General features: G+C 42.2%; 1 protein-coding gene across 4 annotated transcripts in view; it reads right to left on the bottom strand.

The window, feature by feature from the left end:
* Nucleotides 1–21,930, bottom strand: part of LOC115153174 (latent-transforming growth factor beta-binding protein 1) — a 121,168-nt gene that overhangs the window by 23,875 nt on the left and 75,363 nt on the right. For 2 of the 4 annotated variants that reach the window (XM_029698309.1, XM_029698312.1), the window contains 9 exons: nt 20,408–20,632; nt 18,957–18,979; nt 17,897–18,008; nt 17,237–17,323; nt 10,328–10,453; nt 9,680–9,805; nt 5,677–5,802; nt 5,268–5,387; nt 955–1,077 (listed from right to left, as the gene is read on the bottom strand). In XM_029698309.1, the coding sequence (XP_029554169.1) occupies nt 955–1,077; nt 5,268–5,387; nt 5,677–5,802; nt 9,680–9,805; nt 10,328–10,453; nt 17,237–17,323; nt 17,897–18,008; nt 18,957–18,979; nt 20,408–20,632 (1,068 nt within the window). The remainder of the gene's footprint in view (nt 1–954; nt 1,078–5,267; nt 5,388–5,676; nt 5,803–9,679; nt 9,806–10,327; nt 10,454–17,236; nt 17,324–17,896; nt 18,009–18,956; nt 18,980–20,407; nt 20,633–21,930) is intronic. The other 2 variants (XM_029698310.1, XM_029698311.1) reach the window with 2 other exon arrangements.

The following is a 21,930-nucleotide window of genomic DNA, read 5'->3' as shown; positions in this document are numbered from 1 at the left end:
TTGCACACTATTAGAGTATAATGACCAAGATGTTGTCTGGATCATGTACTGTTTGTTCACAGATCATAGTGTTTTACAGGAGGCTTGTATAGGTCTAAAAAGGGCCTAAAATGGCCACTTACATCATGATTTTCCCAAAAATTGTTTGTGCTACAAATGTAAAAGCATGTAGAAAAGTTTCCAGAACATATATTCTATTTTCGAGTCTTCCTGGGGTTGAATCGCCTCGTACTTTGATACACAGATTCCCAGAGCAAGGTAGCAGGGAAAATATTATTCTCATTTCAGGTGCAAGAGGTGGGCCAGGTTAACAGCGAGAGATATTAATGCGGCGTATTGGGAGAAAGATGACGAGATATTGATATACTGCAACTCTTAGGGTTTCATATACTTTCATTGCCCCAAACAGCCCAGGGTGATTACTGAAATTCCATCATTTATTTACCAGGGCCCAATAGCTTCACTGTGGGCACTACGGTCCGCTGAAAAGGTTGAGCGCTGCCAGGCCAATTCTGAATGATTTATAAACCTGCACTACAAGGTCTCCATCTTAAGCAAGGCGCCTTGTGACTGGCATTAAAGACACTGTGGGAAAAGTTCGGGAAAAGTGCTTCGCTGTGCTAAACTGACAGTCTTAGACAGGCCGAGTCGTTCATTATGTCACATATACAAACAGTGCCCGAACAAATAAGTGATTATGAGGTAATATGCGCTTACTTTTACGGCATTCGCTCTTTGCCGCTATTATGCTGTTTACATTTATGGGTTTTCTGGAAGATTCTAACCAGTGGCTAATTCAGTTTGGACTAAAATGGTGATTCTCTCTAAACTATGATATCATCCAGTAATAATGGAATCCAGTCTTGTAGATCATTCAGGGACTTGGTAGATCTAGTTTTGGGTTGTCACTTGAAAGTCCCATAAAACCATAAAGCACTAGAATTAGAGTGTCACCTTCACATGATTGTCCATCTAAGCTGAGCGTGAATCCATCGTTACACGAGCAGACAAAATATCCCTCAAAGTTGGAGCACTTCCCATTGGCACAAGTTGACTGGTGCAGGCATTCATCTACATCTGGGCAGAGTCAAGAAAACGGGAGGGAAAGAAATGTAGTCAAAGGTTTTTACAATGTGTTTAATATCTCAAATGTCTAAACATGCTGCCATGTTGGATATGATATTAGAAAACCAAACTCCAGCACACTGTTATTTTTGCATGCTTCCCAGTGTGTTTAATGGATCTCAAAACCAATGTTTGGGCCAACCTTCACTTGGCTTAAGGTAATGCACCTGGAACTGCATCATAATGTGTGTAAACAACCCTCATTATCTTGGATAAGATACAACCACACGAAACAGACCCATTGAAAGTTGGCATGACCTAGCTAAGGACCTAAACCAGCACCATTACCTCCAGTGAGACTCTTGAGGTCTCCCTATGTGTCACATGACCTAATGATTTCCTGTCTCGACCTGCACCCTGTCTACCCACTGTGGCTTGGCTGGGTCAGGACACTGTGTGAATACTACTCACAACCTCACAGTCAACCATCCACCACATGCAACACGTACTCTCTGGAAGGGCTGAGTGACGCACCTATGGTTTCAACAGAAACCGGTCGACTTCCAGGAAAATGTGAGTCCATATGGAGGCTTTTTAATTGGTTGATTTGCGGGACTTATAATGTACTGAGCGTAAACAGAAATACTGCATTTGTTTCCTGAGGTGTTCTTTGTCCATTAAACAGAAACGGTTTAGGAATGAGATTTGATTATTCCTTGAAACTCATGGTTAAATAATATGGCTGTGGAACACTGTCTATAAAGTGTAGGAAATTCACTCCTAGAAGGTGTGCGTTGATTCTGCTGCAGGTCTCCCAGGCAGCTCACATGATGTCCTGGAGCTAGGATTAAAGCTGATGTGAGGCATCATGTACCTCATTGACAATACAGACTGTACCCAGCGACCTACTCCGCATTCCACATCTAGCTAGTGAGTTTTAGAAGGTGGCTACAGGTAGGGCTGTGGCGGTCATGAAATTGTGTCAGCCGGTCAAGCAAATAACTGCCGGTCTCACAGTAATTGACTGTTAATTAACATAAGCACATTTAGCATCTCCTGTCTTCCACACATAGCTTACAAGCCACTGATGCAGACCTTTGGAACATCTACATTTTAAAAAGTCTAATAAATCCATGTAATGTAGCCTACACCTTCACAATAAATCCATTATTTATTTTAGACAGGTCTAAAGAAACATGATATGAAGAAAATGTAGTCTATTTCAGAAGAACAGAATCACATACTCTGAGTTGTCCTTATATTAGGCCCTGATGTGGCTAGGCCATATGGCTGTGGACTACACTAGTTCATTTAGCAGACAATATTACTTAGAATTCCGTAGCATTATTTTATAAAAAATATATTTTCTCCAAATGATTTGAGGGAGTGCGCACATGAACATGCGGCTATTCTGTGTTGAGCGGTTAACAAAGAAACAGGTACTATTATATGATTAATTTAGAGTTATTTATGTAACAAATGTAGAGCTATATGTTTTGATTTTTAATACATTCTAAGGCTGTATGATGCGACTCTAATGAGGATTTTTTTTAAAGTTGTATGTTGTTATTTGCGCAAGCTGTACACACTTCATCAGTCTCTCATTCACAATTTGACAAGCACTTGATAATGCCTTGAATTTCCCAGCTGCATTCCCTTTGTGTGGCCATTAAGCCCAGTGCACCAGTGGTGCTATGCCCTTGATCTGAATATGATAATTATAATTCCCTTCTCCCCGCTGCGTGCCGAAGCACCTCTCACTCACATGGCTCTCAGTCACGTGATCGGGTCTTTCTCACAGGCTACAAGTGAAGACAGACACACCAGGACCCAACAGCATGTGTCCTTATCCATTTCCGAGGTGCATATTGAAGATATTGGAATAACTGTACACATTTACTTTTCATCAGCCAACAAGAAGAGTAGGCCTAACAAATAGCAAAAGCACCAGCCTATGTCAATCTACTATACCCATAGTACAAAAGTTGACCTATTCTATTCTGTGTGAGAAATAAATATTCCAAACATAGTACAGGACAGTTGTGGGATGCAATAGATCCCAAATGAATACAACCACTAGCATCAAAAAAACTTTTTTTATGCAAAGAGTCTGAAGCAACAGATGAGAACATATAGCTTATAATGTTGATAAACTATTAGGCTATTTCTTCACATTATAAGTGCAGCAACGCGCACATAGCAGTAGACTATAACCACAAATGTTCCATTAGCAGGAAAACACCATTCTCAAAAGTGACTACATGCAATTATTATAAAGATGCATTTTTATGGTGAGAATTATCTTCCCCAAACTTGAAACTCAAGCGCTGCATATGTATGCCAGTTAGGCTCTAGACCCATCGTAAAGCAGATTAATGTGTTAACTTTAGTTGTGATACAAACCTTATCAAAACATATAGGCCTATGGGCTAGGATACATGAGGTGTGCGACTACTGTATGATTTGAAAAAGTAGCAAAAAAAAGCATGCAATGTTTGCCTTAAGCCGGGCATCATTCACAAGTGATAATTTACATGTACATTTTAGTAATTTAGCAGACTCTCTTATCCAGAGCGACTTACAGTAGTGAATGCATACATTTCATACAATTGCATTTTTTATTTTTTTTGTACTTTTTGTATAATATATCATTCACAAGTGTTAGGCTTTTTTTTGTACTTTTTGTATAATATATCATTCACAAGTGTTAGGCTAATATTGTCAATATCAGACTTCTTGATTTAATCTTGTCTTTACATATACTAAATAATATATGTGGGAAATAATGTTTTGATTTGGAATGGACCATTATCATGCACCTGTATCGAAACAGGGGCAGCGGGAAAAAAATACATGTCATCTATGCACTTAAATAGTGAATGAAGGATGCTTTCCCTGTAGTTCATTTTCATACCAGCCAGGTAGGCTTTACTCCTGTTTTAAAAAGAAGCTACGTGCTTAATATTCAGAAGGTTGAGAAATAAATATAGTAGGCCTAGCCTATATAAAACTGATTGGATCCTCCTCTTTTTAATAGAAGCCATCACCCTGTTTTCTCATGCAATTGCATAGCCTATAGAAATATTGCACAACATGAGCTCATGGGCTCTCATGAAGTGTTTGATTAGATTTTACATTACATTTGCATTGATGTTAGAGTGATTAGAGAGACAATAGAGTGCTGAGTACCAGGTAGTTAGCTAGTTTGGTAGGCTACTAATGACCATCAGCAGCATCAGAGCGTAGAGATGTCTAATTATCCGTAAACGGTGGAACATGGAATTTGACTGCCATCATGACTCGTGACCGCTGGTGTGGTGGTAATAGGTCACCGTAACAGCCCTAGCTATAGCACTGCATTCTGTATACGACCAACAACAGGGTAAACACTTAGAACTGTCAGTGCAGGGTAGTAGAAATTCTAAATAGTGATATCATCTCAATATATACCCTGTCGGAAAAATACAGTCTGGGTCCCAATTCCCCTGCTTTCAGTCTGTGTGAGGGCTTTGAGAAGGCAGAGAAGCAGTGAACCAGCACTGTGGCTCAGGGGTTCTGAGGAAACTCTTGGACTTCGTAGTAAAGGCGGAGTGTAAGAGAGATGGAGTGGGGGACGAGCCAATGCACCAGGACAAAGCACACACCTAACAGCTTTGTCCCCCCCCCCCCCACACACACACACACACACATACTGTACACAGTATGTGTATTATTATTATCTTGGCCACGTGCTGTTATGATCTCCACCCGGCACAGCCAGAAGAGGACTGGCCACCCCTCATAGCCTGGTTCCTCTCTAGGTTTCTTCCTAGGTTTTGGCCTTTCTATGGAGTTTTTCCTAGCCACCGTGCTTCTACACCTGCATTGCTTGCTGTTTGGGGTTTTAGGCTGGGTTTCTGTACAGCACTTTGAGATATCTGCTGATGTAAGAAGGGCTTTATAAATAAATTTGATTTGATTTGATACACACAAAAGCACACGCATGCACATGCACACATCTATATTTAAACTGTACATGCCTGCACAAACACACCAGCGCACAAAACACAGAAAGACGGATTGTCAAACAAATGTTCTTTAGTTTTTTTCCACAAATTGGTGGAAGTTGGAATTTGGTGGAATTTCAATTTAGAGCCAAGCCGCTCCAGTAATTTGGATGCTCCTGATTATTTGTGAGAGAAGGAGAATATCCAGTCACATACCGACACACTGTCCTCCCTGGCCCTGGAAGCCCTCTGGACACGGATCACACTCATAAGAGCCCAGCAAGTTGACGCACATGCCGGATGGACACACACCCATGTCCAGACACTCATCTATATCTGTTCGAGAGAGAGAAGAGAGAAGCGAGAGAGAGAGTGAGAGAAAGAGAGAGAGTAGAGAGGTGGGGGGAAAGAAAGAGAGAGGCAAGGAGAGAGGCAAGCACTGAATCAACACCACAAAGGGCCAAGGATTTAAGTGTGGGTGATGTGTAAGTCAGTAATATGCATATCATGTTGTTTATATGTCAGAAACAACCATGGCCTTGTCTTCCCATGAACCCCCCTCTAATTCTCCTGCCCCTAAAGCTCTCCAAATAGAACCCAAATCGTTGAAGGGCACTTCCTGTACCTTCACACTGGCCTGTTGGGCTCATCCTGTAGCCGCTGTCACAGTGTCGACAGATGTAGGAACCCACACTGTTGATACAAAAGCCATCCTCAGGACAAGCTTGGGAGTTCAGACACTCGTTTAAATCTGAGCGAGGGATACAGAGAGGAAGAGGAGGGGAGAGAGAGGGAGGGAGGCAGGGAGGGAAAGACAGGAGTGGGAGCGAGAAGGAGAGATTTGAGGATAGTAACTTGGCTCCAACAAAGATACTCAATCTTTCAAGAATAATCCTTCCTTTCTTGGTACTCACCCAAACCCATTAAGAACATAAGCATAATGCCCAAACCCCTGGAGGAATGTGATGGGGTACAAATCATTTTAGTGCTGTGTCATTTCTGTTTTACAAACATGTCAGACATTACTCCGTCCAATATCAACAAGGACAGCGGAAGTTCAGGCTAAAGTGATGGAATCTCCTGGTCTGTCCGTAGATCTGTGCCAGATCTCTATGTACCCCAGTCTGAATGTGATATCCATCTACCTAAACGATTTGGACAGTCTGGCATTACAGAGGGCTAGAAGTGTGGCTCATGACGCTCTTTCCTTGACTTTAACTGAATAACATGGACATTGCTGATTCATGCCAGGACTGTCTCTGCTTCATGCCCTCCCAGCCCCCTAAAATGGACCAAAGCCAGCTTAAGGTGACATAAACTTCCTCTGAGGGCCCTGGGTGGGACTTCCTGTGGGACATTACAAAAGACAGAACCAACAATGAAGGAAACAGGGACTCTAATTGGAGGGGAGTGGTATCCAGGATACCACTCCCCTCCTTAGAAACCAAACATCCCCCCCACCTTGAAGTAGAGAGTGTAAATGCATGACTCAGCAAAACGACGACAGGCAAGAAACAGACTGGACATGGAGTGCAAACTTTCTTTCGGTTTTAACTTGTAGTGTTGCCTCTGGTTAAGTAAGTGTTTTCAAAGTATTTTTATACTGAACAAAAATATAAACGCAACATGCAACAATTTCAAAGATGTTACAGTTCATATAAGGAAATCAGTCAATTGAAATATATATTCACTAGGCCCTAACCTATGGATTTCACATGACTGGGCTGGAGTGCAACATGGGTGGTGGGTGGGCTCCCACCACCCACTGGGGAGCCAGGCCCACCCATTGGGGAGCAAGGCCCAGCCAATCAGAATGAGTGTTTCCCACAAAAGGGACCACTATTGTTTTCACTATATATTTTACCTCTTGGGGATGTAATTCGAAAACATAATGTTAAATTTCACTGCTATGCGGATGACACACAGCTGTACATTTCAATGAAACATGGTGAAGCTCCAAAATTGCCCTCGCTAGAAGCCTGTGTTTCAGACATAAGGAAGTGGATGGCTGCAAACTTTCTACTTTTAAACTCGGACAAAACAGAGATGCTTGTTCTAGGTCCCAAGAAACAAAGATATCTTCTGTTCAATCTGACAATTAATCTGGATGGTTGTACAGTCGTCTCAAATAAAACTGTGAAGGACCTCGGTGTTACTCTGGACCCTGATCTCTCCTTTGAAGAACATATCAAGACTGTTTCAAGGACAGCTTTTTTCCATCTACGTAACATTGCAAAAATCAGAAACTTTCTGTCCAAAAATGACGCAGAAAAATTAATCCATGCTTTTGTTACTTCTAGGCTGGACTACTGCAATGCTCTACTTTCCGGCTACCCAGATAAAGCACTAAACAAACTTCAGTTAGTGCTAAATACGGCTGCTAGAATCCTGACTAGAACCAAAAAAATTGATCATATTACTCCAGTGCTAGCCTCCCTACACTGGCTTCCTGTTAAGGCAAGGGCTGATTTCAAGGTTTTACTGCTAACCTACAAAGCATTACATGGGCTTGCTCCTACCTATCTTTCTGATTTGGTCCTGCCGTACATACCTACACGTACGCTACGGTCACAAGACGCAGGCCTCCTAATTGTCCCTAGAATTTCTAAGCAAACGGCTGGAGGTAGGGCTTTCTCCTATAGAGCTCCATTTTTATGGAATGGTCTGCCTACCCATGTGAGAGACGCAGACTCAGTCTCAACCTTTAAGTCTTTACTGAAGACTTATCTCTTCAGTAGGTCCTATGATTAAGTGTAGTCTGGCCCAGGAGTGTGAAGGTGAACGGAAAGGCTGGAGCAACGAACCGCCCTTGCTGTCTCTGCCTTGCCGGTTCCCCTCTTTCCACTGGGATTCTCTGCCTCTAACCCTATTACAGGGGCTGAGTCACTGACTTACTGGTGTTCTTCCATGCCGTCCATGGGAGGGGTGCGTCACTTGAGTGGGTTGAGTCACTGACGTGGTCTTCCTGTCTGGGTTGGCGCCCCCCCCCCCCCTTTGGGTTGTGCCATGGCGGAGATTTTTGTGGGCTATACTCGGCCTTGTCTTCGGACGGTAAGTTGGTGGTTGTAGACATCCCTCTAGTGGTGTGGGGGCTGTGCTTTGGCAAAGTGGGTGGGGTTATATCCTGCCTGTTTGGCCCTGTCCGGGGGTATCATCGGATGGGGCCACAGTGTCTTCTGATCCCTCCTGTCTCAGCCTCCAGTATTTATGCTGCAGTAGTTTATGTGCCGGGGGGCTAGGGTCAGTCTGTTTCATCTGGAGTATTCTCTTGTCTTATCCGGTGTCCTGTGTGAATTTAAATATGCTCTCTCTAATTCTCTCTTTCTCTCTTTCTTTCTTTCTCTCGGAGGACCTGAGCCCTAGGACCATGCCTCGGGACTACCTGGCATGATGACTCCTTGCTGTCCCCAGTCCACCTGGCCATGCTGCTGCTCCAGTTTCAACTGTTCTGCCTGCGGCTACTGAACCCTGACCTGTTCACCGGACGTGCTTGTTGCACCCTCGACAACTACAATGATTATTATTATTTGACCATGCTGAACATTTTAACATCTTGACCATGTTCTGTTAATATCCACCCGGCACAGCCAGAAGAGGACTGGCCACCCCTCATAGCCTGGTTCCTCTCTAGGTTTCTTCCTAGGTTTTTGGCCTTTCTAGGGAGTTTTTCCTAGGGAGTTTTTCCTAGCCACCGTGCCTCTTTCACATGCATTGCTTGCTGTTTGGGGTTTTAGGCTGGGTTTCTGTACAGCACTTTGAGATTTCAGCTGATATACGAAGGGCTATATAAATAAATTTGATTTGATTTGATTACAGACAGAAATATGCTGTTTAATCAACTTCTTGATATGCCACACCTGTCAGGTGGATGGATTATATTGGCAAAGGAGAAATGCTCACTAACGGGGATATAAACAAATTTGAGCACAACATTTTAGAGAAATAAGCTTTTTGTGTGTATGAAACATTTCAGGGATTTTTTATTTCAGCTCATGAAACATGGGACCAACACTTTACATGTTGCATTTATATTTTTCTCCAGTATAGTTTCGTTTTCATCATTGGATTCAAGTATAACCAGTCACTCAATGTTCCATCCGTCTATTGAAGATTTAGGGCTGTTGTCCTCTAAGTTGCCTGTTTTTGCGCTCTTTTTAACAATAGATCAAGTACTCATATCCACATAGACATCCCTGGCAAACAGTGATAAATGATATCCTCACATTTCATTTTCAGACGTTTGACTGTTACAGTACAGTACAGCTATGGGGAAATAATCATTGGCTTTATGCCTCCGCAAACCTAATTTTGTGTCATTTTGTGGAAGAGAAAATCTGTGTAGAAACACCAGAAACCACCTAATGACAGTGTTCCCAGTATTTATATCCCGGGATGGGGAGGAGGGTGGGGAGGACGTCGCTAATGGGCCACACTGTGGTCATCTCCTAAAATGCAGCCCCTATCTCCAGGGAGGGGGGATAAGGCCAATGGGGAACTATACTGGAGACAACTGGGGAAATAACTAGGGATTTCAACAAAAATGAAAACACCCAAACGGCTGCTGCTGCGCTGCACGACACGTATTGAATCTCAGGGAGCGTGGTGGTATGTGTGTGAAATGACTTTACCAACGCAACTGGTTCCCTCCTCATCTGTCATGAAGCCTGGTTGGCACACACACAGGAAGCTGCCGGGTGTGTTCTTGCAGCGGCCGTTGGAGCACAGTGACACAGACTCCAGGCATTCATCAACATCTGTCCACCGATGTAGCAAGGCAGGAGTCATGGGATGGAACATGGGTCAACTTGCTTAGAGACATACTGACATACTAATGGAAGTGGATTAAAGGATTAGGAGTATAGATAGTGTTCATTTCAAACCACCACTGTACCAAAGCGGTACCTAAATGATTATTCGACAGTATCTACAACATTCACACATAACTATTCATACATCAACAGAGGCCTCCAAAATGCTGAAAGGCTAGTTAAATCATTATATAGCACAAGTACATTCAGAGAAGCTTATAAGACATGGGTAGGACGTCATTGTAGGCTGTCATTGTAAATAAGAATTTGTTCTTAACTGACTTGCCTAGTTAAACAAAGGTTAAATAAAATGTAAAAAATATTCCCATTTACTGATGTAATTAAATTAATATATATTCTGGGGCAAATGTGAAGAGTGAAAACCTAATCCAATCAGACCAAATGACAAAAGAGTCCATTCCCATTGGTCTGATAAATGGACGTGACCTTTGACGTCTTGTTTCTTACCTACACAGGTGGTGTGTGTCTCGTCCATCTGGTAGCCCTGGTTACAGGCGCAGGTATAACCCTCCACAGTGTTGTAGCAGATCCCCTGGCCACAGATGTGAGGGTTGACCTGGCACTCATCCACCTCTGGCCGAGAGCGAGAGACAGAGAGAGAGAGAGAGAAAGAGAGAGACAGAGAGAAAGAGAGAGAGAGAATGAGAGAGAGAGACCCAAATAGCAGGATTTTGAGTATGCATGCTGAACACAATCATGGAGGAAACCTCATGCTACTCTTCAAATACTAAATACATAAATACTGTTTCTATATGCGTAGCATAAACAAATATATTCCATTCCTGCAAATGGCCTTTCCTCTCCCTAGCCGATATTCTCATTAACTTCCCATTCATGGCTGCAAATGTGTTTCTGTATGACAGATATTGGCAAAGATTCAGCACGCTCAACCAACAACTGCTGATAAGCCAATGCTGATTAGCTTGGAAACCCCCTCTGACTTTAAATCTCGTAAGGTTCTTGAGCTGATGAACTTAAAGACATGTTCCGGAACTTTGCATTTTTTAAACCTCACGCTTTGGGCTGGATGTGTTAATGTTTAGTTCATGTCAATGTTTAGTTCATAAATGTATAATCTATGAGCAGAATTACTGTCTTACATCAATTAGCCGCAAAATTCCTAGTTTGATAGCAACTGTTTCCTGGAAGTTGTGTGGCACCATTTCCCCTACATTTTCCCCCACGTGGGCCAGCCCCTAGCAATTCGAGTTCCAGCCAATGAGCTTCAGCCCCTCCCCATTTGAGTGACAGCTAGCAAGATGCACACACATCAGAGCGAGAGAGCGCAATGATGTGGTGTACATATCTGCACGTGACATAATATGCAATTTGTGTGGACCACTTTTGGCTTGTGAGCGCTACTTTCAGAACTACTAGCTAAAAAGTATACAAAAGTACCAGAAAATCTCTTTAAATGTGCAGAGTATTCACTCAAAAATGTATATGTTAGGCATTTGGGTCCAAGATACTAACCCTGACATTCTTGTACTCTCTGAAACTTGGTTAAAACAATGTATAGCTGAACACCGCAGCTCAATCAGGTGTAAGAATACCGACTGCACAGTAGCAGCTCACTTTGTTGAAGCTAAACATCCTATCTCCTCCCTCAAATACACAGGTATCGAGCATGTTACTCTATCAAGGAAAGGTAACATCGAGACCAGTTGCAGGCTCCTCAGAGGAGGAAAGGGAGGACCATCCTCCTCATATACTTTCATAAAAATAAAAATTGGAAAACATTGGAAAACGTTATCCTTATTAGATGAAACTATACTAAATATAATCACGTCACCAAATAATTGATTAAAACACACTATTTAGCAAATAAAGTCTACAGTAGCCTCAACAGCACTCTGTAGGGTAGCACCATGGTGTAGCCGGAGGAGAGCTAGCTTCCGTTCACCTCTGGGTACAATGACTTCAATACAAAACCTAGGAGGCTCTTGGTTCTCACCCCCTTCCATAGACTGACTTACACAGTAATTATGACAACTCCCGGAGGACGTCCTCCAACCTATCAGAGCTCTTGCAGCATTAAGTGACATGTTGTCCACCCAATCAAAGAATCAGAAAATGAATCTGGTACTGAAAGCATAAGCTACAGCTAGCTAGTACTGCAATGAATAAAATGTGATGAGTAGTTGACTCAAAGAGAGAGAAAGACAGTAGTTCATCAGGTTTTAACAAATTAATTTCTTCCAAAATGAAGGAGAAGCAAGAGAGAAAGAGAGATGCAAATGCAGCGTGCTAGTTTAGCCTACTGAAACACACTGCTGAACCAGAGGGATGCTGTGTTAGCTAGCTGGCTATGACTTTCCAACACAACACTGGAACTCTTCCAAGTCAAGTTAAGCTTTTGGTTTTACTAATTTATTGCCACAGGGGCCCGCCGGTGTAACTGTTTACTACTGTACACTAACGTTACTGCATGATTGTAGCAGGTTTACAAACGCGTAAGTTCTGTGGTGACAACAATGTAGGCTGTGTGTAGCGGTTTGCCTTGGAAAGGTTTTTTTGCCTGGTCAAATACAGCTGATGGGTTGTGCATTGAAGTCCACACGCAAGGGAAGGGGTGAAAGGAGGTGAAAGGAGGAGAGCTCATAGATGCGAGAAATAATACAACGTGGCTTCTATGAAACTGAACTGTGTCTATGCGTGATCAGGGGTGTATTTATTCCGCCAAATTTTTTTTCGCAAACGTGAATAAATGGGGATAAACATACCTGAATTTGTCCAACAGAAACTCTTGTTTGCAACTGATGGACTAATGATTACACTCTATATCAGCTAGATGCAGGCGATAATGTGCAAGGCAGTATTGAGTGTCACTGTCTGTCCATGTGTCACTGTCTGTCACCTCAAATTTGTCTTTCGACACACCTACGTTGTAAACTGTCATTTATAGGCTAGGTTGTAGCAACCTCATGATGGGTATAGAGAAAATTTGAGTATCATGTAGTTGCCTAAACCTGTCACTGTTACATTGAACTGGGTGAATGGAATAAGATTGATAGTCATCCAATATGCGGTAATAGAAATAAGGCCATGCTCATGAAAAAAGAATCGTACTCCCTCATCTTAAACGGCACCGACCGCCACTGATCTGTACCCTACTACTACAGAGGGAGGCCTAATGGATCTCCTATCTAAAAACACTGACTCCTAGTGGTCTGAATATTGAATTTGACCTCAGGCCATTTCAACCCAATGACTTGTTTTTCCCCACAGTGTTTTAGCTTATACTGCATGTCATGTCTCCCATGTTGATGATGCTCATTATGCATTATGTTTGAACCACAACAAGATATGAAATGAAGTAATGAAACAAAGATGAAAGTAAATGAAATGTAACAATAATGATTGTTGATATTAGCACAATGTATTCTATTATATCTAATCATGTTGACATAAGATTACGTAAATAATTGTCCGCATGTATTGACATGCTGTAAAGTATTTGTTTCACTGTTTTCCATCCCTCATTACGTTAATTACTATGACACACCCCTCACTGTGTTCATTGGCTCCACTAATTCCACTGCTTGTCTACATAACTGTATCAAGCAGTTACAATGTAACCCTGAAGACAGCACTGCGTTCCCGAAATGTTGGTTCCTATACCCATTAAATGTTGGTTCCTATACCCATTAAATGTTGGTTCCTATACCCATTAAATGTTGGTTCCTATACCCATTAAATGTTGGTTCCTATACCCATTAAATGTTGGTTCCTATACCCATTAAATGTTGGTTCCTGTACCCATTAAATGTTGGTTCCTATACCCATTAAATGTTGGTTCCTATACCCATTAAATGTTGGTTCCTATACCCATTAAATGTTGGTTCCTATACCCATTAAATGTTGGTTCCTATACCCATTAAATGTTGGTTCCTGTACCCATTAAATGTTGGTTCCTGTACCCATTAAATGTTGGTTCCTGTACCCATTAAATGTTGGTTCCTATACCCATTAAATGTTGGTTCCTATACCCATTAAATGTTGGTTCCTATACCCATTAAATGTTGGTTCCTATACCCATTAAATGTTGGTTCCTATACCCATTAAATGTTTGGGAGTGTGCGACCTTCTTTATTTATTTTTTATAGCCCTATCCATATAGGCCAATTCCTACAAGTGTAAAGGGTTAAAGCCGTTAGATGTAGTTCACCACAGCGCACTTCGTTTTATAACGGGTGAGAGGTGTTGCACTCATCACTGCTTGCTCTATCAGAAAGTAGGCTGGCCCTCTTTGACCTCATGTAGGTCGAAACACTGCATTTTGTAAAAACTCCCTCATTACCTGACATCTTTACTTACCCATAGAAGTATGAGTTACCATACCAGATCACAGGGATGGCTATCTAATGAAATTTCCGTTTGTTGCTACAGACTTTTAGCTTTTAGTTTCTTTGCACCCCAAGTATAGAACAATCTTCAGTTCCCTACAAATGTATGTGTATGTGATTTTCGGACTATTTACATTTACTGTTATTTTATTGTTACTCTTTAATTATTTGTTATTTTTCAATGTTCTTATTTTTCAATTTTATTTATGTATTTATAAATGTTTTACTTCAGCTTATTTTGTAAATACTTTCCTCTTATTAAGGATCGGATCCTTTTTTTCCATTTTCGCCTAAAATGACATACCCAAATCTAACTGCCTGTAGCTCAGGACCTGAAGCAACGATATGCATATTCTTGATACCATTTGAAAGGAAACACTTTGCAGTTTGTGGCAATGTGAAATTTATGTAGGAGAATATAACACATTAGATCTGGTAAAAAAAAAATGTTTTATCATCTTTGAAATGCAGAAGAAAGGCCACAATGTATTATTCCACTTTAGGCTCTATTTAGATTTTGGCCACTAGATGGCAGCATTGCATGTGCAAAGTTTTAGACTGATCCAATGAACCATTGTATTTCTGTTCAAATGTTGTATCAAGTCTGCCCAAATGTGCCTAATTGGTTTATTAATACATTTTCAAGTTCATAACTGTGCACTCTCCTCAAACAATAGCATGGTATTCTTCACTGTAATAGCTACAGTAAATTGGACAGTGCAGTTAGATTAACAAGAATTGAAGCTTTCTTCCCAATTCAGATATGTCTATGTCCTGGGAAATGTTCTTGTTACTAACATGCTAATCATATTAGCGCACGTTAGCTCAACCGTCCCGTGGGGGGCACAGATCTCGCAGAGGTTAACACTTCTTAAAAAAGGCATTGTCGGTTATAGGCTTGTAAGTAAGCATTTCACTGTAACGTCTACACCTATTGTATTCGGCGCATGTGACAAATACAATTTGATTTGATTTGATTTAAAAGTGTTGATTGGGGACCTCTTTGCTGTGGAATGTGACTGTTTTTCATGAGTGTGCTTTATTGAATTCTTTGTATTCTCTTTGTATTTTGTATTTTCTGGTGTATTTCCTATGTGCAATTTGTAATTGTAAGATGCAAAACAGATCTTGGTCGCAATGGGACTCCCTGTTAAAATAAAGATAAAATCCAAAAACCTACTCACTAGGTGCATCAATCGGTCTACTCAGTCTCGACAAGAGGTCAGCTGTGGGAGATTGCCTTACATAACACAGTGGAAGAGTAGGGAATAGAGTGAATCATAGTGTCTAATGCCCATCAAAAGGCACCAATATGCAGACATATTACAGAAGTGGGCCAATGGACCTATAGTTCCAGAGACTTAAGGACTCCATCATATAAGCCTGAAACTGCACAACTGTCCAATCACAGTGACTGAACGGTTTGCCATTTCAGAACTTGATGAGAAGAAGAGAAAATTAAAGCGGTATTAAATTAGTGGTGATAGATTATGAATATAGTACTTAAGAATTACAGTGTTACTGAGGAAATGGTAGTCAAAATGTCAGCAAGCTCGAGATCACATTAACAATACATTACGCATCCCTGCTTCTTCAAAGCTCAGCAGGCCAGTATGGTGGAATTACAAAGAATTTGAGTATTACTGTACAAATTTCAATAGGTGAGGTTTAATTGCTCAAATATGCTACAGTGGCATCTCCTCAGAAATACAGTTACATTAAATGAATGTTGTGTTTTATATAGGATTTGGGGAAGACATCAGCCAACCAGAGGATGGGCTCCTGCTCTAAAGTCTGCTTCCTGTCAAGGTTTCTCCCCACCTAAGGAGATTTCCCTCATCCATTCGGTCAAGCGTTATATTTTAGCACTTTGTTACAAATGTACTTGTAAAATGCACAATCATTTGATTGACTGATTGATTGATTGGTTGATTGAGCTACAGAATGATTAGTGAGTATAGTTGCTTTACATCTTAAAGAGCATCTCCGCCATGTTAACAATCAAACTATTGTTGTTTTGTAGAGGATGTACTTTAAAAAGAAACGTCATGTAGAGAATGATTAGCAAGCGTTGAGTCACAGAGACCAGAGTCTGATCACAGTAAGGATGACAGGACGATTCAAAAAAAGAGAGACGCAATTATGCATCACAGTTTACGGAGTATCTGTCATCAGGTGGCTTAATTGCTGTGGCTTCTTAATTTGGTGTTACCTTTCTGGGACACCAGGACATAAAACGCTGAGATGAGAGCGGTCTGGGTGCTTGGATGTCCGCCTAGCAAATATAACTCCAAATACCCCAGCGGTCCCCTGATTGGTCCAGGTGCTTTTGTGAGCCTGGAACCAGATAGTCCCACTCCCTTCCCTCCACTTGTCTCCGTGCCGACACTATCTCTATTCTACTGCTCCCCCCTCTTCCTCGCCCAGGGTATCAAAACAGGTGCATTTCACACAAGTGGTTGCCTAGCGAGGGCACAAATCACTGGCCTCACTGGCCTTTCCCTTCCGATTCAAATAACCACAGCAACAACATCTAAAATGGGAGTCTCTCAAATGAAACAATACAGGACCCAAATACATTTCTCTAAGGGCCAGGAGAGAAAGAAAAAGTTGCTCTGCATTTTCATTGGAGTGATTTGAAGCCTTTATGAGGATGTTGTTAGACCATTGTTAAACTATTCACAACTAGAAAGTGGAGAGAGAGACTTCATGTTGCCATGACCCCTCAACAGCAACACACGATTCCTAAATATAGAAGAAGCCCGAAATACAACGGGGTAGAACCCCAAGGACAAAGAGAGGAGGTCTGGACGAGTTAGAAAGTGCCATGGTCCCAGTCTTCGTGCCTCTATTCATTCATGATTTTTACACAATCAGCTTGGGATAGCTTAGAGTTTGTAGCAGGGATAGTAGTTACTAACCGGTCAGCAGCACATTGACCAGTCGACTAAACTGTGTCCAGATGTCACGGTGTTACTGTGTGTTACTGTATGTCACTGTGGGCTCTTACCTGCTGACTGAGTCGGGGCGATGTCCTGGCCAGCGTTGGAGGGGAGGATCAGGGCTGGAGCAGGGGGGGACGTTTTCTCCACAACCTCTGCGAGACCAGGACAGATAGAGCCATGGGAGAGAACAGCACAGTCAGACTTTCCGTGGTCTTTAAAATGAGTGTTTCAATGTTGAGTTATTGTCATGAAACTGTAACACGGTGCGCTGCAGAAATCAACAATCCCAGCAAACAGACATAAATCACTCTTCACCGTTAAGTGCTGAGCTGACACTTGTTTAAAGATTTGTCCAGCTTGGATACATATTGAACCCTTTTTACAACAATTGAAACCTTGAGTTTGAATTAAGATAATCCTAAACTAGAGCCTGGAGAACACCAATCATAAATGGCAGGTGCTCTTTCCACTATGACGATTAGACCTGTCACAAGGGAAAGAACATAATATATTTTTCAAACCAACCCATTTTCATTTGTATTCTTTCAGGTAAAATTGACGGAAAAGCCCCAGTGGAGACCCACTTACATAGTGTACAGTACAGTGCCAAAACAACCATCATAATGAAATAACTTCCACACTTTGCCCTGTGAGGGTGGGCACCAGCCCAGTGAGACTGAAATAGCAGCAGAGAGAGTAGAAGGGGAAGGGAATGGATGAGACACCTGGGAAGGCCGGCTCCATCCTCATGGTAGAGACACCGGGAGAGAGCTGTGGCTGGCCAGCCTCGACCTCAACTACTGGCCTACTACTAGTAGCCTCCAGAATAACCAGCTCCTTGAAGGACAGAACACAAGACAAACACAGTATGGACCTCGGGGCTCAATGGACTGATCCGTATAGACATCTGAGGTTTCAGTGAGCAAGCGCCGCTCATGCACCGCTGTCATGCGTGAGCTCGTCATATAGGCCGCTCGGCGGTACACTAATTACAGATCAGCTTGCATGGCAGCTGAAGGAAGGAAAGTGCTTGAAAGGATTGTAGAGCAAGATGGTGGGAAGCGAAACATTTGTTGTCATTGAGCAGACAGGGTCTATAGAATGCCCAAGTCAGTTGTGTGGACTCCAACTTGACTTCAGCTTTTTAGACATTTGGAGTTTGTCAGAGTTTATTGCGCAACAGTGTTCACTTTACTCCACCCTTGTCAAAGTGCTTTTAAAGAGTTTCAAGCAGCTGAGTCTACTTTACATCGGAAAGAACCAAGACCAAGTAATGTAAAAGAGAGCTTCTATATTTACATAATTCAAAAGTCATAATACAATACTAAATTCATTACAGAAAGGTTTCCGGACTGTTCAGTATTTGAGGCTCTTAGGCTGCATTTAAACATACAGCCCGATTCTGATCAGATGCTCAATTACTAGCAAAAGAGCTGATCTGATTGGTCAACTGACCAATTTGTGGGAAAAAAAATCAGAATTGGGCTGCCTGAGTAAACGCAGCCTTACAGTATGAGGCTGGACAAAAGCGCAAAGAGCAAAGTCTTACCAGCTGTGAACGGCATTGTTCCACTGTGAATGCTTTAAGTGCGCTTAGGCTGAAAGCATGGAGCATTGATTGGCTCAAAGTCATGCAGCGGTGATGCCAACTTCATGCAGAGGTGATGCTGCAGGCTGCTTCTGCAGGTTGCTGCCATAGAGGCTGAAGGATGAATACTTCTCGTTGCATGCGAGAAAGCTTATTTATTTTCTGTTGCTTTTTTTTGCAGAAGAAACCCAACCTACCTGCTCAGGAGCATCTGTGGCAACTGGCCATGAAGATCATATAAAAACAACACAAAAAAAAGAGTGAGTTCAAAAAAGAGTGAGTCCGTTTGAAAGCACAAGGCTGGATATACCTGCCCTTGACTACCAAGGTTTGTCAGAGACAAGTACATCATTTAATTGTATTTTTTAGGGCAACATTCACATTATAGTTCTCCTTTAAAATATAGTCAGGCTTTTGAATACATCAATAAACCCGGGCCAGAGAGGATCAATGATTTGCAATCCATAAGACTGTCACCTTCACTGGTACTGTTAGCTGTTCATGACCACATCAACACGTGATATTTGTCATGGACGACGTACAAATGTTAATCAGTAACAAGGATCCTCCACTAACACCTTATTTTAAACACTGGCCAAATGCCATGTCATAACTCAACCCTCTTGCCTTTTTACGGAGGTCATAAAAAACCAACGGTATTGTTATGAACGAAGCATAACATTCGGCGTAAAATAAATTCCCTCCACCAGGGTTCATAGACCCTTGTGTCACGCAAACGCTAATCAACACAGGTTTAGGCAGTGACTTTCTCCTCTTATTGTTTGTCTGAGTCTGTCCTCGGCATTGGATCCTCTGTGCTCAAGAGAAGTTGAGCTGTAGTTTGCATAAGTCTGTGCACTCTACCGCTGGCCAAGTTTCTCTTTCCCCTCAGTGGTCGCCAAGCATGTCCCGAACAATAAAAGAGAGGAACTCCATCTCTCCTCTCAGAATCCAGCGGTTTGAGTGGTGAGGGCAAGCCAAAGCGTGTGAATCCTCATCATCCCATCTAGGGTGGAACTGAGTTGGTGTCTGGGTGAGAGATGTTTTTAAAGACCCCCACACACTCACGCATACAAATCGGTTCTGTCTTTTGTTTCACTTATGTGCTGCCTTTTGTTGAAGGGTGGATTACAAAAAAGTGCGCTGGCACTGAAGGTACACGATATTCCACATATCAAAACAGGACAGCATAGTGAAAAGACAAAAGCATGGCCCCGGGGCCCATGTGTTACAGTCTATGATGCCAAATTCCACAGAGCACTCTATTTGAATTCTAAAAGACCAAGCAACTCCCAGCTATGAGTCACACTGAGTCCCAGCTCATCTCAATGTTCTGTCTTTGTCTTTCTGGAGTACATTAGTAAAGATGGCTGCTCTTCTACTGGTGCTTGCTGTGTGATGTTGACTCACCTGGTATAGAGGGAATTGTGTGATGTTGACTCAGCTGGTATAGAGGGAATTGTGTGATGTTGACTCACCTGGTATAGAGGGAATTGTGTGATGTTGACTCCCCTGGTATAGAGGGAATTGTGTGATGTTGACTCACCTGGTATAGAGGGAATTGTGTGATGTTGACTCACCTGGTATAGAGGGAATTGTGTGATGTTGACTCACCTGGTATAGAGGGAATTGTGTGATGTTGACTCACCTGGAATAGAGGGAAGCTGTCTCTCAGTGACGCTCAAGGCCTCCACTGGTTTCTCGGGTGTCGGGAAGGGCAGAGGCGGGGCCATAGGCTCTTGGTGGGTGATCATTGGCTTGTTGATGGTCTCAGGTTGGCTGGGAAGTTTGGGTAGTTGATTGGATGGTTTGGGCTTGTAAGAGCCTGTGACAGTGTAGCCCATCCCACCAGGGCATATCTCCTTGAATTTAGCTAAAAATGTTAAAAGAATAATAAGTACATCTATTCTTTACTCAAGAAAAAAAAACACATCAGAAACCACTTCCATCCCAAAAAACAGATCGAAATGGCCACATGAAATATTTTTACTTCGCATAATTCATAGCTATATGACTAATTTGATTGATATTTTATTTTATGTACCTCATATGTAAAGTACAATAAGTTAGGTTAGGTTTTTGTTGAAGCAGATTCACCATGTGTATATAATTCTCTGAGTTCTTTCCGAGCTCCACAGACAGTGCATTCAGAAAGTATTCAGACCCCTTGACTTTTTCCACATTTTGTTACGTTACAGCCTTATTCTAAAATAGATTAAATAAAAAAAATCCTCATCCATCTACACACAATACCCCATAATGACAAAGTGAAAACAGGTTTATATTTTAGCAAATGTATTACAAATAAAAAAGTATTCAGACCCTTTGCTATGTGACTCGAAATTGAGCTCAGGTGCATCCTGTTACCATTGATCATCCTTTAAATGTTTCTACAACTTAATTGGAGTCCACCTGTGGTAAATTCAATTGATTGGACATGATTTGGAAAGGCACACACCTGTCTATATAAGGTCCCACAGTTGACAGTGCATGTCAGAGCAAAAACCAAGCTATGAGGTTGAAAGAGCTCCGAGACAGGATTGTGTCAAGGCACAGATCTGGGTAAGGGTACCAAAAAATGTCTGCAGCATTGAGGTCCCAAGAACACAGTGGCCTCCATTATTCTTAAATGTATGAAGTTTGGAACCACCAAGACTCTCACTAGAGCTGGCCACCCGGCTAAACTAAGCAATCGGGGGAGAAGGGCCTTGGTCAGGGAGGTGACCAAGAACCAGATGGACACTCTGACAAAGCTCCAGTTCCTTTGTGGAGATGGGAGAACTTTCCAGGACAACCATCTCTGCAGCACTCCAACAATCAGGCCTTTATGGTAAAGTGGCCAGACACAAGCCATTCCTCAGTAAAAGGCGCATGACAGCCCGCTTGGAGTTTGCCAAAAGGCACCTAAAAACTTTCAGACCATGAGAAACAAGATTCTCTGGTCTGATGAAACCAAGATTGAACTCTTTGGTCTGAATGCAAGGCATCACATCTGGAAGAAACCTGACACCATCCCTACTGTGAAGCATGGTGGTGGCAGCATCATGCTGTGGGGATGTTTTTCAGTGGCAGGGACTGGGAGACTAGTCTGGATCGAGGGAAAGATGAATGGACCAAAGTACATAGAGTACATAAAACCTTCTCCAGAGTGCTCAGGACCTCAGACTGGGG

This window comes from Salmo trutta, chromosome 18 (assembly GCF_901001165.1).
Source record: "Salmo trutta chromosome 18, fSalTru1.1, whole genome shotgun sequence".
NCBI classification, from domain to species: Eukaryota; Metazoa; Chordata; class Actinopteri; order Salmoniformes; family Salmonidae; genus Salmo; species Salmo trutta.
The sequence above is the reverse complement of the archived record's forward strand: the minus strand, read 5'-3'. Positions and strand labels throughout refer to the sequence as shown.